Source organism: Anolis carolinensis, chromosome 1, assembly GCF_035594765.1.
Source record: "Anolis carolinensis isolate JA03-04 chromosome 1, rAnoCar3.1.pri, whole genome shotgun sequence".
Taxonomy (NCBI): domain Eukaryota; kingdom Metazoa; phylum Chordata; class Lepidosauria; order Squamata; family Dactyloidae; genus Anolis; species Anolis carolinensis.
Window position 1 is genome coordinate 158660878 of NC_085841.1, and position 17277 is coordinate 158678154.

The window sequence follows — 17277 nt, forward strand, 5'->3', positions numbered from 1 at the left end:
CTTGCGACTACTTTAAAATCTTCCTTTCCAAATATCCGTTTTTAGCGAATTCCTCATTGTTTCCTCCCTGAATATCATTTGTTAGCTTGGCCATTTGAATATATTTTAATAATTTTTCTTTCCAGTCCTTTATCATCATCATCATCATCATCATCATCATTTAATTACTTATTAATCGCCCTCCATCCACGATGCTCTAGGCGATTTACAAGATAAAATTGTAAAGGATAAAAATACATACATAAAATATTAATAAAATTAACATAGATTAAAAGCTCTAGTAAAGAGCCAGGTCTTGAGTGCTAGGGTAAAAGGCCCTAACTCACGCATGGCTCTCATGTAGGGCGGCAAGGCATTCCATAAGGCAGGGGCAGAAATAGAAAAAGCTCTGCGCCTGGTCCTTTCCAAGTGCACTTCTCTAGGACCCGGTACATAAAGTAAGTCTCGTTGGGATGGTCCTTTTGGATTTTATACAGCTGTGTGGAAGTTCCCCTAGAGTCTCAACCAATTGAACAAAGTTTGTGGCAGTCACAAAGATGAAGTTTCTGGATTATAACAACTACTTTCAAAGTAAGTACCACACAATTAAACAGGAAATAACACTTTCAAACCAGGAACACTTTTTTCAGATTTTGTTACATAGTGTTATATTACAAATAGAGCTACATGGTTCTGAACTTAGGTATTTCCTAGTGTTCTTTCTTCTTCCCTCCATCTCAGTGACAATATTTGCAAAGGGCACCTGACACATGAAAGATTGTTGTAATTCCTATGCTATAGCCTACATTTGCTTTATGTTCTTACTAGCTGTGCCCGGCCACGCGTTGCTGTGGCGAAGTATGGTGGTATGGGAAATAAAGTATTGAAGAATTGGTGGTAGTTAAGGTCAAGGGTAAAGGTTTTCCCCTGACATTAAGTCCAGTCATGTCTAATTCTGGGGGTTGGTGCTCATCTCCATTTCTAAGCCGAAGAGCCGGCGTTGTTCGTAGACTCCTCCAAGGTCATGTGGGATGACTACATGGAGCGACGTTACCTTCCCGCCGGAGCAGTACCTATTGATGCATTCACATTTGCATGTTTTCGAACTTCTGGGTTGGCTAACTGTGGAAGGGTCTTGAGTCTACACTGCCATATAATCCAGTGCAAATTAGATAATCTGTGGAAGAAGCCTAAGTGAGGCCTAAATCGGCCTGTCCCCTAACTGAAACCTGGCTGTCCCTTGGTTGCTAGGCAACCAAGTGGGCAGAGATTAGCCCTCTAAACTGGCAGCAATTGGATAAAAAAAATTATTGCTCTCCCTCTAATTAGGACTTTATTTTTCTTTTCTTTTTGTTGTATCAACCTAGAGGCGTGGATGATGGGTTGTGTTGTCAAATTTTGAGGTTGGGGGGCCTGTACTTTTGTTGTTTTGTGAATTGCCGTGATGCCATCACTCTTTTTTATATATAGATTATCTTAATGACATAATACAACTGAGGAGAGTCTGAAACCTTTGCCTTTCATATTGTGTAATAGAATAATTGAGTATAATCCTTTATCAAATTTGTCTTTCAAATGGTAAATCAAAGAAAGACATTTCACAGCCTGCTCAATCTAATGTTTGAATATGTGCATATTTGATGGTTCTATCTAGGCAAGCAAATATAATATGTTTTAAATCATTGCCAAGTATTATAAGCATTTTATGCTAGTACTTGTGTTTAGGTTTGAGGAACCAGTCTGTAAGATGCAGGGTCATGTAAGATACAGGGTAATGTAAACAAGTGTAATTGGGTTGTGCTGTAGTATTATGCATGGGAATTGATTTTCCAGTAGTTAGAATATTTCCTTTCTTTTTAGGTGAAAAATGTGTATTTTACTAGTTTCATTCCATTCCTCAATTCCATGGGTATTACAGCATTCAGCGGACTTCCAGAGGTAACACGGAAATAAGGTTAAGAATAATCTCAGTATATTGTAGCTATTTTTCTTATAATTATTTGCTATCTTAAATTCTTTACCAGTATTTGGTTTTGAAGTCATTTGTTAACATAATATCTCATTCACTGTTGAGATTATAAACATGTGATAAAATGGGACAAATAAAAGTAGCTGCACTACATGGCTTTTGTACTTGTTCAAAGCAGATAATTTGGATTTTATATGATAGTGTAGAAGGGGTCTATGTTTTCATTCTTACTGCATTTAAAAAGGATTAAATCACATATCTTTTATTTGACCTTTTAAATAGTTATATTTATTGTATTTTAATGATTCTGTTATTTTTAAATAATGGTTAGCAGTTCTTAGCACTGTAGCGGTAGAGAGATGGTACAGTAATTGAAGTATATCTAACAACTTAAAGGAATGAATTACATTGCAATTAAATATCTTCATATGATTTCTTAGCATACTGTCTGTATAAGCACTCTTTATTCTTTGAATCTTTTGAAAACAGGTTGAGAATTTGTCAAGAATATATGAAGAAATGTATCTGAAAAACAAGGATATCGATGCCAGGTTATTTCTGGAGAAAGATGGGATTTTACAATATGAACACACAGAATGGTAACTACTCTTTCGCCTTGATTTTTATGTTTTTTTTTATGTCTCTGCCTATGGAGCAATTGAGGATGTGACTACTTCTTAATGTCTCCCATGTCTGTCACAATATTTTTAGTGATAAACTAGATGAAAATAAACATTAGAAAGCACTGCCTGTGACAGTATGCATTGTTCTATAGGTAAAACAAACAGCCTTGGAAGGGGTCAAACTCAATTGTTTTAGGCCTCTTCTACATAATAATAATACATTTTTATTTCTCTCCTGCCCTATCTCCTGGAAGGGCCTCAGGGCAGTGTGCTACCCTGTATCCCAGGTTATGTGCTCTAAACTAGATTATATGAGTCTCCACTGCCAGATAATCTGGGATAAGAAGATAATCTGGGATCAGATCCTAGAATATAGGGGCTGTGTGGAAGGGGCCATGGTTGTTGTCAAATAGTTGATTCAAAACTCCTGTCAAATATTGCAACAGTGTATTTCCTGCATGAACAAGGAACCTTTGAGTGGAATTGTTTGATTTCCTTATTTTTAAATATGATAAAAAGTAAGTGTGGCTTCAGATTGTAGAATTATGCCATATCTGAGATCTGAGTTGAAGAAGGAGAGGCATCAGCTGCATGAGCTGAGAAGCTTTCTTAAAAATAACAAGAAGTGGAATCAAAGATAATAAACAAATATTCTTGAAAAACATGGAGGCTTTGCCGGAAAAAAAGAAATACTAAAGAATGATGCACACAGGTGAAATGAGTGAATGGTGAAAGGGAAAAGAATGACACAACTTCTCTAGCCTCACAGAGCTATCATGTGTCACAGCAAGAACACATCAAGCCTTTGTTTGCAACAAATTGTATTTTTCTCATATTAAGTTTACAGTTGGAGAGAACACCAACGAAAAACTCAGGTGAAGATCTTCTTATTGTACTTCCGCAGACTCCAGTTCGGTAAGTATTTTAAAGGTGATCTTTAAAAAAAACACCTGTTTTTAAAATGTAGAAAATTATTTTAAAGGTATAAAGAACTAACCAGATCCACATTTCAGTTCTCAAGTATTATAAACCTTCAGTTTTTGTTATTTGATTGTTTCCATTAGTTAAAATGTTGCATTAAAAAGGTGTTCATTCGCCTTTTTAGCTAGAATTGTCTGTGGAAATCCTGAAACTACTAACAATCAATGTCCATAAAGAGTCTAAAATGCCAAGTAGTTTAATGAAGAGAAGTAACTTTTTTAAATGATATTCGGGAATGTTCTTTGTAAAGGATCATTTCAGTTTAGGTGAAAGTGTTGTGTAAAATTATGTTCTCATCATTTTATATGCTTATGTAGTATGTATTTCATGTGTGTGGCACTTTGGGGTGCTTTTGTGAGCTGAATTCCTTCAGGGAGATGGTGGTGGGATATAAATAAAGTTTTATTATTGCTATTATTGGATTTGTTTTTGTTCAAAATAACTTTATATATTTCAGGAAATTGTAGCAATTTTTTTTCTTTTCTGCAGGACTGCAATGAACACTATTCAGCAGCTAGTGATGATTTTAAACTCTGCGAGTGATAAACCATCAGACAACCTTATCTCATATTTTAATGTAAGTAGCAACATTTTAACTAATGGAAACAATGATTGTGTAAATTATTGAAATACAAAGTTGTATGTTATATTCTGTTTTGTAAAGTGATCAAACATGTATTTGGTTTCACTGCCTTAAAGTAATATAGCTCAGTCTCACGCTCTTTATGTCCCTTTTCTAGCCTGGATATTTTAAAGGGTTGGTTCACTTTTAAAGCATAAGACTCATTGTGTATATTTAAGGAGAGTGTTCTACTGCTGTGGAGCTCCTAGAAAGAAGGCTCAACTCCTTGTAGTTATCCCCTATGCACACCAGGACTTTTATTGGTGGTTTCAAAGCACAATCAGTGCATATAAGTATTCCTTCCAGTACTGTGTCCCCAAGTTGTGTACACCTTTCCCAGTTGTCCTGAGTTGTGAAAACTAGTTGTTTGGATTGGGTCTAGAAACGACTGCATGTGAGAGGAAGATTCTTTAATAAATATATAATGCTTAGTTAGAAATATTAGCTATATTCTGTATGGCTCCTGAACGGAAGGATCTCTCTGTATATTTGTGTTGAAATTATATATATATATATATATATATATATATATATATATATATATATATATATATGTGTGTGTGTGTGTGTAATGTACATAATTAGGACCGAGTTAACAAAACCACTGGACCAAATGTCACCAATTTGGCCACAATACACCAACACATCCAAGGTATGTCCTTCACTCAACCCTCCCCCCCCCCCAAAAAAACCCCCCGATTGCCCTATATCTATTTTTCACTTTCCCCCCTTCCTTTTCGGCTGGAATTGTACGCTCCCCTCTTTTCCCCTCACTCTCTGCACTTCCCCTGAGGGGGGTGACTGTGTTTACAGCTGATGGGGGAGCCTATGATGTGGAGAAGAGCAGGTAGAGAGAGAGTCAGCTGCCAGGGCTGTTCTTCTTAGAGGGTCTTCCTTCCCTCCTCACACACACAGTTCTCCCCCTGGCTGCCAGTCAGAAGGGTAGGCCTCGCCCCCTTCAGGCCCCACCTCCTTCATGTCATAGCAACCCCCTCAGCCACAATGGCACTTAGGCAGAATTCACTTAGGCCTCTTCCACATTGCATATAAAATACAGATTATCTGATTTGAACTGGATTATATGGCAGTGTAGACTCAAGGTCCTTCCCCACAGCTATATAACCCAGAATTCCAAGGCACATAATCCACAGTCTGTGCTTTGAACTGTATTATCTTGAATTCACACTGCCATATCATCCTGTTCAGTGTGGATTTTATACAGCTGTGTAGAAGGGGCCTCATATAATCCAGTTCTAAGCAGGTAATGTAAGATTATAAATATAATATATAATAATTACTGTGGTATAATAATACGGAACAATATAATCTCTAAAATCAGGACGGCAAATAAAGATCAACACTCTGAAAACAGGGGAATTCCAGAAAGGAAACAACCAGAGCCAGCTAACATGTCCAAACAAAGGATTCCCCCAGAAAGGAAGCCACCAGGCTTTGAAGCTGCAAGGCCATTAAATGCTAATCAAGGTGACTAATTGCAGCATTCATACTTGCCGCACTGAGACTATTAATTGCTATTCAACCTGGCCAACCAAGGATTCCACAAGGTAGAAAGCAGCCAGGCTTGCAAGCAGCAAGGCTATTCAGTGCTATTCAACCTGGCCAACCAAGATTTCCCCTAGATAGAAAACCTCTAGGCTTTGAAGCCACGAGGCTACTCCGTCCTATTCAACCTGGCCTAGCAAGGGTGCCTTATGTAGAAAGCGGCCAGGATTTTAAGCTGCAAGACTATTCAATGCAATTCAGACTGGCCAAACAAGGATTCCCCTACAAAGGAAGTAACCAGACTTCAAAGCAGCTCTTTGATTGAGGGTGCTACTCCAGCTCGGCAAAAAAGGATTCCCCTGGGTATAACACAGCATTGAAACGGCAAGGCTATTCAGTGCAGTTTAAGCAAACCAACAATGGATTAACCTTGGTAGAAGGCGGCCAGACTTTGAAGCAGCGATACTACTCTGTACTATTGAAGCCGACCAACCAAAGATCCCCCTAGATAGCAAGCAGCCGGGCTTTGAAGTGGTGAGGCTATTCATTGCAATTCTAGCAGCCCAAAAAAAAACCCCATTCCCCTAGAATGCAAGTACCCAGTCTTATTTATTTATTTATTTATTTACAGTATTTATATTCCGCCCTTCTCACCCCGAAGGGGACTTAGGGCAGATCACACTGTACACATATAAGGCAAACATTCAATGCCATATAACATAGAACAGAGACAGATGCAGAGGCAATTTAAACCTTCTCCAGCTTATAGCTTCCTGAAGGTATGCTTGATTCTGGCTACAGGGGAGCAGCTGCTTCATCATCCACTGCAACGGCAACTTCCTCATTCCAACAGTGGCTGGATGATTTTAATGGTGTCATAAATTTGCCTCCCCACATATAAGTGGTACCTAAATTTCCTACTTGATAGATGCAACTATCTTTCGGGTTGCTTAGGTCAGCAACGAACAGGGGCTATATTTTATTTTTAATTGTTGGGTGCTCACCCCGACACGGGCTGGCCTCGAACTCATGACCTCTTGGTCAGAGTGATTTATTGCAGCTGGCTGCTAACCAGCCTGCGCCGCAGCCCGGCCCCAAGCAGCAAGCCTATTCCATTGTATTTCAGCTCACCAAACAAGAATTCCCATAGGAAGAAAATGGCCAGGCTTTGAGGCTGCAAGGCTATTCACTGCTATTTCACCTGGCCAACAAATGATTCCCATAAACCACAGCAGTGCGTGGCCAGGCACAACTAGTGCAAATATAAATCTATGAAACATGGATTCCAGAAGTTGTTAGGCCAATAGCTGGGATAGCAGACAAAGCTGGTAAAAGCACCCTGTTATACAGAATAATGCAGCAGGACACCCTCAAATGATGAACTTAAAAAAAAAACCTTGAATATCTGAATTAATGTCTTAAATCATAAAATAACTTTAGTGTGTTCTGTCTTTAGGGCTTCCAGAGAAATGTTTCTTTTTAGCAGAGTAGGTGTGCCTGAAATATGCAGTTTTCCATTTCCTTCCATGCCTTTTTCAACAAAGACAGACTTCCTGTGAAGCTGGGATGCATGTGGAAGGTTTTGTTGTTTCTTAGATATTACTGTATACATCTGTTCATCTAAGAAACTGCTTTTTTGACCTTTGCAGAACTGCACAGTAAATCCTACACATGATATAGTGGAAAGAGTAGAAAATCTGGGTCGAATCTTCAAAGAAAAGTTTGCTGAAGCAGTTGGACAAAGATGTGCTGAAATTGGATCGCAGGTAGATTTCTCTTTGTAGTTTTTAAAAAAAACAAATGTAAGGTGAGGTAGGAGGGCATGCCTTCTGCTTCAGGCTATAGAACTGTGTGAATTTGGAAGTACAGGATTTGTCAAATGCTTGAGATGTGCTGGGTCAATGGGAATTAAAAGTCAAATAATATTTTGGTTTATCTGTAGTTGTAATTAGTGTTAATTAAAAAGCCCTCATGGCTGGGATTTGCTCTTCAATTTGTTACTATGTAAGCAAAAATATTTGTTTTGTTTTTTTAAAGTTGGTGTTGCTGCCGTTTTCATTTCTTAGAATCAGAATCATATAGTTGGATGAAGCTACAAGGGCTATCTAGTGCACTCCTCATGAATTGAGGGAACAACAACAGATTAAAATACAACAGACAAAATCAGTTAAAAACACATAAACCATCTAAGACACACAACATCAGTTTAAAGAATAAGTCAGACCAAAACATATTAAAACAATCCGTCCACAGTTTAAAACTTATAATTTAAAAGTAATCTGACGAGTCCGGCTGGAAGAGACGGTTTAAATTCATATTGTGTTTTTAGCTGTTAAGGCTCATTTAGCAGATAATTCTACAGTTTAGGGATGGCAGAAGAAATGTCCTCTGAGTGACTGTCACCAACTTAATCCTGATTGACTGGAGTAAATGTCTTTTGGAGGATTTGAGTGTACGAGGAGGTGATCTCGGTAACTTGGTCCCAAACCAAGTTCGCCCAGAAACTTATTGGCGAGAGTTTAATAATGGTATAATATGATCATTTCTAGAGGTATCATTGGCTAATAGTTTAGAATGAATTGCAGTTTCTAAATTTAGTACAAAATTAGACCAATATACAGCACATTGCAGAAATCCAGTCAGGAGATTCTTCTGTTCTATGAAGAGGTGCAACTGGCATGACATTCAAAGCTGATAGTAAGCGCTTCTGGCTGTTGCACTTGTCTAAGCTGTTATTTGCAGTGAGGGATCCAGAAAGATTCTCAGGCTTCAGAAATAGTCTTTCAGGGGGATTGTAACCCCATTAAGGATTGGTTGACATACCTCTAAACCAGTGGTTCTCAACACCCCAGGTGTTTTGGCCTAAACTCCCAGAAATCCCAGCCAGTTTACCAGCTGTTAGGATTTCTGGGAGTTGAAGACCAAAACATCTGGGAAGCCATAGGTTGAGAACTACTGCTCTAAACCCTTGACAAGTAAGCACCTTCAGTTTGTTTTTCCACATTCAACCCATTACCTCTTCCAGGCATGTAATTCAGGGGAGAAACACTATCTTTAGCTGAGGCTGTTTTTGAAGGCATTAAGAAATATATTTGGGTGTCTCTCATGGAGATGTTGAAAAAGCATTAGGGATAGTATGGCACCTATGGTATGCTCTAGGAGAGTTTCTTTTTTCCCAAGCACCACTATCTGAAATCTACCTGAGAGATAGGACCAAAACCCTGAACCACAGTGACTCCCAAGTCTCAAAGTCCTCAGGTGTTCCAAAAACATACTATGGCTTGTAGTATCAAATGCCACTCAGAGGTCCAACAGGTCTCAGGCAGAGGCAGCATTTGATGGGGCTGTGCTTTTTATCTATGTATCATGACTCATCCTCCTTCAGTGGTTGATAGCCTGCAAGTCTCTCATGCTAAATTCTCCTTGTGTGAGTCACAGTTACTTGTAACTGTAATTCTTTGAGTGATCATCTATTAAACCCACCCCAGTCATCCTCTCATTATCGAGTCCTGCCTATTCTTACATCCTTGTCTGCTGCTTCGACATCCAGGGAACTGAAAGTTTAGACAGGAAGCACACTGATGTAGTACTTGGGGTGTGGTCAGGCCCACCACCCAAATGCTCATGTAAGTCCTCTAGAAGCTTCTGAAAATACACTTGTGTAAACGTAGGCAACACATTTGTGTGACTTCACAGATGCTTACTTGAGGAAAGCAACCTGTCCTTTCAGTGCTGCTATAGTTGAGGTTGCTACCTGCTGCTGAATAGGTGTTTTTACAAAAGACAGATGGGGTGAAAGGCAAACAGAATGCTTAGAAGAACTAAAAGAGGAGGAGAAATATAGAGTGCGTGGCAGCCAGATCATTGTGAAATAGCGAGTTCGGCATTTCAAACAACTTGGACAGCCCTAACAATAGCCTCCCACCCCCCACATTAAAGCTGCTGCTGCTGGTTGCCAGGTCAATCATTGGGGAAAGTGCAAGATTTGATCCTGGGGGTCCTGACAAACATGTTAATATGGACTGTATTACAAAAATCTCATTGAAGCATGGGTAATATATTGCCTTGGAAGGAGTGGCTCAATATTTCATGTTCTGCATGGTGGCTCAAGTGATACCTGACTCCTCACATGTTTTGGGAAAACTCTGAATGAGTGGATAATGACTTTGCTGTGCAAGAACTCTGAGCAGTGCTGTTGTCATTGAGAAATCACTGACTGGGAATGATCAGACTCACTTGAATTCAAAGCTTATGCAGGAGTTAAGATGGTCTGTCCCAGAAGGCTGATAGATCTGGGTGGATTGCTGATAGGTCCTAAGGAAGACATATATTATCTTAGACCCATTTCTATCTGGTTTCTGGGCTTGTTATGGGATAGAGACAGTAGACAACTTATACCTGAAACAAGTTAGGGGCTTGATGTTGCTTTGACTGGTCCCGTTGACAGCTTCAGCACTTATCAGTACCATCAACCAAGGTATTCTTCCTTACTTCCTCTTGGGAGTGGTATTGGCCATAGTTTTGCAGAGGCTTAGGTCTGGTGTAGGGACAAATTCAGAAGAAGGTGGTTCTTTGGGATTTGTGTTTGGTCCCCTGGCTGTTGGCTTGTGCTGTCCCTCAAGGCTCTGTTTCTTGTGCTATTTATTAATTAGTATTGTGTTAAAAAGAGTTTTAATTTTTGTTTTTCCAGCGATACAGGCTTGGAGTACGGCTATACTACAGAGTGATGGAATCCATCTTAAAGTCGGTACGTCTTCATGTCATTCAGTTATTACAAATGGAGTTTTAAAAATATTCTAAAGTCTATCTTTTTTGCTTTTGTTCTAGGAAGAAAAAAGACTATCGATTCATAACTTTAGGTATGTTTGCCAAACATACTTTAATCCCTATAGGTTATTTTAAATTTTGGAATATATTATTGAGACTTATTTTCTTACAGCAAACTTTTGAATAACAACACTTTTCATGCATCTCTGCTGGCCTGTGCCCTTGAGGTTGTTGTGGCTACATATGGCAGTAAGTATAACTTAAATGTCATTATCTATTATTAATAATATTTGTTTTTGGTTCTTAATGCTACATCAGAATTTGTTTTCTGTACAGCTTTGAATTGCAATTTTTTTGAGGCTGGGAACTCTGTCAAGATAGATGTAAAATGTTCAAAATATTATTTTTCCTGTAGTAGCAGAGGTTATCTTTTTTATAAATTACTTCTCAATTTAACAGGAAGGTGTAGGGCTGCAATCTATTCAAGACAAGTATGTTTTCTGCCCCACATCTAACTAGGTTATCATTTCATGAGCTTCAGCCTTTATGCAGCTCTATTTAAACTTCACTGAAGCTTGCCGCCTTCCAAAAGTGTTTTTTCTTCTTCTTACCTTTTAATCTCATCTCCTTTAAAAAAAAACCGCTTCTCTCCTTCAGGGTCATTTTCATCTCTGTCTTCCTCCTTCCTTTCTATCTTCCATAGCTAGACCCCAAAGATTCTTTTTTCTATTGCCATCTTAAGGTGAGTGTATTAGTTCCTTTTCTCTGTCCCAGACTGTGGAGATTTTGAAGCAGACACTAAATAGAGAGAAGTTACCAGAATACACAGCAACAATCTTTTGGACATCATAGTAGATCAGTTTCAACAGCGCTTTCCAGTCTGTACCTGCCACTGGGAGAAGTTTGAAACCTGTATCCCCGTTTCCCCCCTCCCCCATTATTAGTAGGCATCAATTCCATCCGTATTTCCCTTGGTGGATTGAACAAATATTACCACTAGAGAAGAAACAATGTTAGGTTTTCAGAGATCTGACATGTAAGAGTTAAATAAATAAATAAATAAATAATAAAACCTTTATTTATATTCTGCCCTGTCTCCACGGGGAACTCAGGACAGATTCCAACATACAAAAAGGCAAACATTCAATGCCTTAATAAAAACAAACACGTAGCAGCAAAATAATCCAGAATAACCCCACATGTAAACATAAATTTAGAACCTAACATCAATAAATTAAGCATAACGTAGGCAAACAAAATTATTTAACGACATAAAAACTAAGCATGAGACATCCATATTGATTTACAGGAGCCAACCAAAGTTCACAAGGCCATGTGGGTTGATTGTATGGCCAGTGATGACCGCTGGGCCAACATGGGCTAGCAGGGCCCGAATACAACAATAGTGTTGTCGAAGGTTTTCATGGCTGGAATCACAGGTTTGTTGTGTGTTTTCCAGGCTGTATGGCCATGTTCCAGAAGTATTCTCTCCTGATGTCATCTATGGCAGGCATCCTCAGAGGTTGTGATCTTACCTCACAATCTCTGAGGGTGCCTGCCATAGATGCAGTTGAAACGTCAGGAGAGAATACTTCTGGAACATGGCCATACAGCCCGGAAAACACACAACAACCCTACAACATTAGTTCTCAGCCAGAGACCTATATTCTTTGCATCCAACTATAGCTTCTTCATGCCACTACAGTGGAGATTAATTGTGATCTTCTGTTCCTCTTCCAGAATTACTACATGTCTACATTTATAGTCACAAGGAAGGGAAGGAATAGGGACATAACCTAACCAGTCTCATGGGTGTGTCTATTAGTCCAGAGAAAGAAAAAGGGAAAGGAAAGCCCCACTGAACTAAATGTTGGTTTCTTCTTGTTTGTGTCACACTGCAAACTAGAAAAGGTGGAAGAGATGGGATTTGTGGGGATAAACAGGCTGCACAGCATCAGTATGTGGTCTGTGGTTATCAGTGGGGAAACATAAAGAGGTCTAACATTTCTGTGTCCAAAAAATTCACATACTACCGTAGGTCTTTTCCTCATCTTGCTGCTTCTGCTTCAACAATCCGCTTGGCTTTTCAAACAGAAAAATCTCATCGTCTTCAGAACCACTGCCAAAATTTTGGCACTCAGCACTTCCAAACATCTATCTGGCCTTAACTTTAGAGTAGGGGTCCTCAAACATTTCACGCTGAGGGCCGGAGACTATTGGGAGGGGGGGGGGGCAGATTATAGTTTGAAAAAAACATGAATGAATCCTCTTGCACATATCTTACTTGTAGTGCAATAAAAATGAAAGAACAATACAATATTTAAAATGAGGAACAATTTTAACCAACATAAACTTACCAATATTTCAATCTTTTGGCTGATGAGATAGTTGGTTAATTAGGATTGTTTTTGTTGTTGTTGTGTGCCTTCAAGTTGTTGCAGACTAAGGGCAACCTTAAGCCTAAAGTTTAGAGTGAGGGCAGGGTAAATGACCTTGGATCCAGCCCATGGGCTTTAATTTGAGGACCCCTGCCCTAGAGCTTGGAGGAAGCTTTTAAAAAGGTTTTACTGTCATCTTTCCTGAGCATCCTCTGTACAGTACAAGTAATTTAATACTGTTTTGGTTATGGAAGAGCAACTTTAAAAGCAGCCACCTTCCAGATTAGGAAATGTAATTCTGTTGCAAGGGCCAAGTTGTGGAGGCTGGTTTAAACAATGCTTTTAACACCTTCTGTATGCCCCATGAGGAATTCCTATGAACCATTGTTGGCTGTAGGAAAGAGATCTGTGTCAGGAGCTGCCTAATTTGTGGGTGAGCTGTCCCTTTATGGCTGAGCAAACTGCGGACACTTGCACAGTATTCACATGAAGGCCCTTATCTAAGCCTTCCTAAAGGAACATTAGGACAAAATATATTAAATCTGGATGTGAGCCTTAATCCATTTTCCTGACCACCTAGAAGAAACCCCCAGGTTGAATTGATTGTATTTGTACAGATTATTTGGGAGGCAAGTGGAAGCCTTGGGGAGGACCTTGTATGTAGAGCCTGTGCTCATTAACCTGGTGCATTCGGTTTCTAGATGTGAAGCTTGAACTTGGAAATCTGCACCAAAATTGGCTTCTGATGGTTTTTTTTTTACCCTCTTTGATATCACCTTGCTGTATGATGATCAAATGGAAAAAGAAATTTCTGGGTTGTCTTCTTTTTGATCCTGGCACCTTATCGGCAGCCAGTGGAGCTGCTTTATTAGGGATGTTGTATGCTCCTTATAGTTAGCTCCAGTCAAAAGCTTGGCTGCTGACCTTTGAACCAGTTGAAGTTTCCAGGCCATCCTCAAGGGCAGCCCCATGTAGAGAGCATTGCAATAATCCATTCTGGATGTAACTAATTATTTCTGTTCTCTTTAGCTTCCACAAATGCTTCGCAAGGTGATACCATGAATATGGAAACCAACTTGTCTTTCCCATGGATCATCAATATACTTGACTTAAAAGCCTTTGACTTGTACAAAGTTATTGAGAGCTTCATTAAGGCTGAGCCAAGCCTGACAAGAGAGATGATCAAACACCTAGAATGCTGTGAACACCAAATTATGGAATCCCTTGCGTGGCAATCAGTAAGTTGTCTTTCAGGATACGTCATCTTTGTTGGACAACCCCTTCCCAAGTAATTTCACATATTTTGTTAAGAGGAATTGAGTTTTTATGCTGGCATGTGCACGTATAAAATGTATTTAAGAAGTATCACATATTGCCCTTTGGGTTTCTATATGGCTTGGTCACATGGTACAGTAAACCATGGAAGCCAAATGGGGCAGGAAAGTAAGACCAGCTCAACCACTTGCTGGGAGCAACTACTTTTTCTGTCAAAGATCAAATTGACCTGCTCTGTCTATATCCTTGATTCAAGTGTCTATTTGCAACACTGAAGGAAAGTGTTCAAAAGTAATACCAAGGCCGAGGTTACTGTATGATAGGCTCAAAGAGGTGGAAATCAGGTAATAGTTTTTAATGTAATGGAAATATAAATATTTGTTTACTACATTTCAGGTAAAAGCAACTTCTGAAAGCAGTTTATGCAAGCCCCAGTCTCTGTATGATTTGTAAAGCAAAATAACAAAGCAGTTGACAATTTTGTGTTTCTGATTAACTATGTATAGTAATGCAAATAGTATGTGTATTTTACAGCATATTATAGAGTAGTTTGTGGTTGGTGGACCATCACTTTGAACAGTTGTGTAATAGAACATTTGCATGTCTCTGGGGAACTGAATGTCCCATCCTGCTGTTTTGTTGTTGTATGTCTGTAACTGGTATGTAATTGATGGCAAGCCTATCACAAGGTTTTCTTGCCAAGAGTTTCTCAGGAATGTTTGCCATTGTCTTCCCTGAGGATGAAAGAGTGACCTTTTGAAGGTCACCCAGTGGGTTTCCAGTAGGGATTGGAACCCTGGTCTCACACATATCCTATTCTGTAGTACATCTTCAGCATAATATGTCTCCTATAAGGGTTTTTATTATAGAATTCATACCACATTTGGAAGAAAATCAGAGTGTAGATATAAAAACATATTCTCAGGTGGACATCACAGCTAGCCTCTTGAACAGGGGTCCCCAAACTATGCCCCAGGGGCCACATGTGGCCCATCGAAGCCATTTATCCGCCCCCCGCGGCGGCAGCTCCCTCCTCCTCCACCAAGGAAGGCGAGTGCAGCGCAAGGGAGGAGGGAAAGATGCGTGCCTTTCCCGCCTCCTCCCTCGCCCAGTGCGCGCCTTCCAAAGCTTTGCTTGTTTATAAAGCTATTTTAATTATTATTTAATTAATTATTAATTATTAAGGCGTGCTTTGCTAGTGCTTTTGGTGCATAAAGGCAGAAGGGGGTTGGACTAAATAGCACAAAGGGGTCTTTTCCAACCCTCTTTATTATTATTATTATTATTATTATTGACACAAAGACACAGTATAACACAGCAAACAAGATATATATATATATGCTGGATTTTGAATCACAAAATCACAAGTTGAACACTTCCCAAGCGTTTAGGACTGTGTGATGTATTATTATTATTATTATTATTATTATTATTATTATTATTATTATTATTATTAACATTGAGGCTGGGTGGCCTTTATTATTTTTATGATGATAATGATGATGATGATTAACATTGAGACTGTATTTGTTCCCATTTTGTTTTTTTACTTGAAAATAAGATATGTGGAGTATGCATAGGAATTTCTTCATAGTTTTTTTAAAAACTATAGTCCGGCCCTCCGATGGTCTGAGGGACTGTGAACTGGCCCCCTGTTTAAAAAGTTTGGGGACCCCTGCTCTTGAGTATTTTTTCATCTTTACCAGGTTAAGAGCAGATTAAATACATTATAAGATACCCTTCCAGATGTTTTTGACTAATTACATCAGCCCCAGCCAGCATGGCTATTGGTCAAGAATGCTGGGAATTGTACTTTCATATTTCTGTTTCTGTGCTATAACACATTTAACATTCACATGTTTAGAACTCACAGATCTAGCTTTTACATTAGGTGCTCAGGAGACGGTTGTGCCCATAATGGTGGTCCCTTAGACTAGAATGGTTCCACAGCCATGCTAGTTCTTGGTACAACTGGATTTGACCATGTTGATTTATGTATTAGCATTGGTGGAAATGAACTGCTTGTAACATGTTTGCATGGAGTTCTAAACCTATGTGGAATGTTGCAGCCCGGATTTTGAGCAGATTATGTGGCCAAACCATGGAATTCCTCTCTTGTTACCAAGTGAACTGGCTGTTGTTTCATTTCCTGATGCTATTCAAAGTGCTGATTGTTATCTTGAAAGACCTAAAGCTAGGAGCAAGGTTACTTGAAGGGTTATCTCCTCCCAAATGAATCTCTGGACCTCTTAAGTCCAACTGGTAAAGCCTTATTCTGTGTAGTAGAGCCCTTACAAAAAACTTTTAATAGCAATTCCCTATTGGTCAATATGTAGTATATTTTGTTAGTATATTACATATTTTATTGCATCCACACGTTTTATGCAGTGTTGTTGTTTTTACTTTATAACGTATGAATCATTAATTGGTTTTCTAAATCTTCCTCTATTTCTGTTTATGTTGTTTGTTGCAATTCAGCTGCATCAATTTTTGATATTTAATTGTGTAAATTATTAACCATGAATGCTGAATTTTACAAATTTGGTTAGCTCCATAAAAGGGGGGGGCAGTGGGATAACTCGGTGAGGAAGGTAGATTTGCCTAACTATTGAATCCAATGAATTTCAATACTGAGCATGGATTTGGACTCAATTTTCAGTGTTTTATTTCAATCATCTCATATTTAAAGAGCTGTGGTTGAGAATCTTGATGCATAAGGGAAATGGTTCTTGTTTTAACTCTAGAGCCAGAAATGAAAGGAGAAGACTTTGTCTGTGTATTTGTGTCTCATTGTATTCCATTGTAACAAGATATTGAATGTTTGCCTGTGTCTGTTTACATTCTGTAGTCCTCTCTGAGTCCCCTCGGCAAGAAGGGTGGAATATAAATAAAATGAGGTTTTTAAAATTCCTATACATTGAGAAACACTTTAACTAAACACTGAGTTAATTATTTGACATTATAATCTCAAATTAATTGTATGGAGGTGTTTTATTTCCTAGGTTGATCTATTATAATGGTGTGCTTAATGCTCTGCCATTAATGTAAACAGGAGTAATCAATGTTTATATTTGGTGGTGTGTGCCTAGAAGTATTACCCTTCCATCTTTTCTCATAAATGTTGTCAGCCAAGTCTAAAGGCTTGCAAAGATTAACAGCTTTTGAATGAAAAATTACAAT

At 38.8% G+C, this 17277-nt stretch overlaps 1 protein-coding gene across 2 annotated transcripts in view; it reads left to right on the forward strand.

The window, feature by feature from the left end:
• Positions 1-17277, forward strand: part of rb1 (RB transcriptional corepressor 1) — a 68612-nt gene that overhangs the window by 19878 nt on the left and 31457 nt on the right. For both annotated transcript variants that reach the window (XM_003215343.4, XM_016996158.2), the window contains exons 9-17: positions 1840-1917; positions 2438-2547; positions 3412-3486; positions 4042-4129; positions 7327-7443; positions 10368-10424; positions 10505-10536; positions 10617-10693; positions 13852-14060. In XM_003215343.4, coding sequence (XP_003215391.2) covers positions 1840-1917; positions 2438-2547; positions 3412-3486; positions 4042-4129; positions 7327-7443; positions 10368-10424; positions 10505-10536; positions 10617-10693; positions 13852-14060 — 843 coding nt within the window. The remainder of the gene's footprint in view (positions 1-1839; positions 1918-2437; positions 2548-3411; positions 3487-4041; positions 4130-7326; positions 7444-10367; positions 10425-10504; positions 10537-10616; positions 10694-13851; positions 14061-17277) is intronic.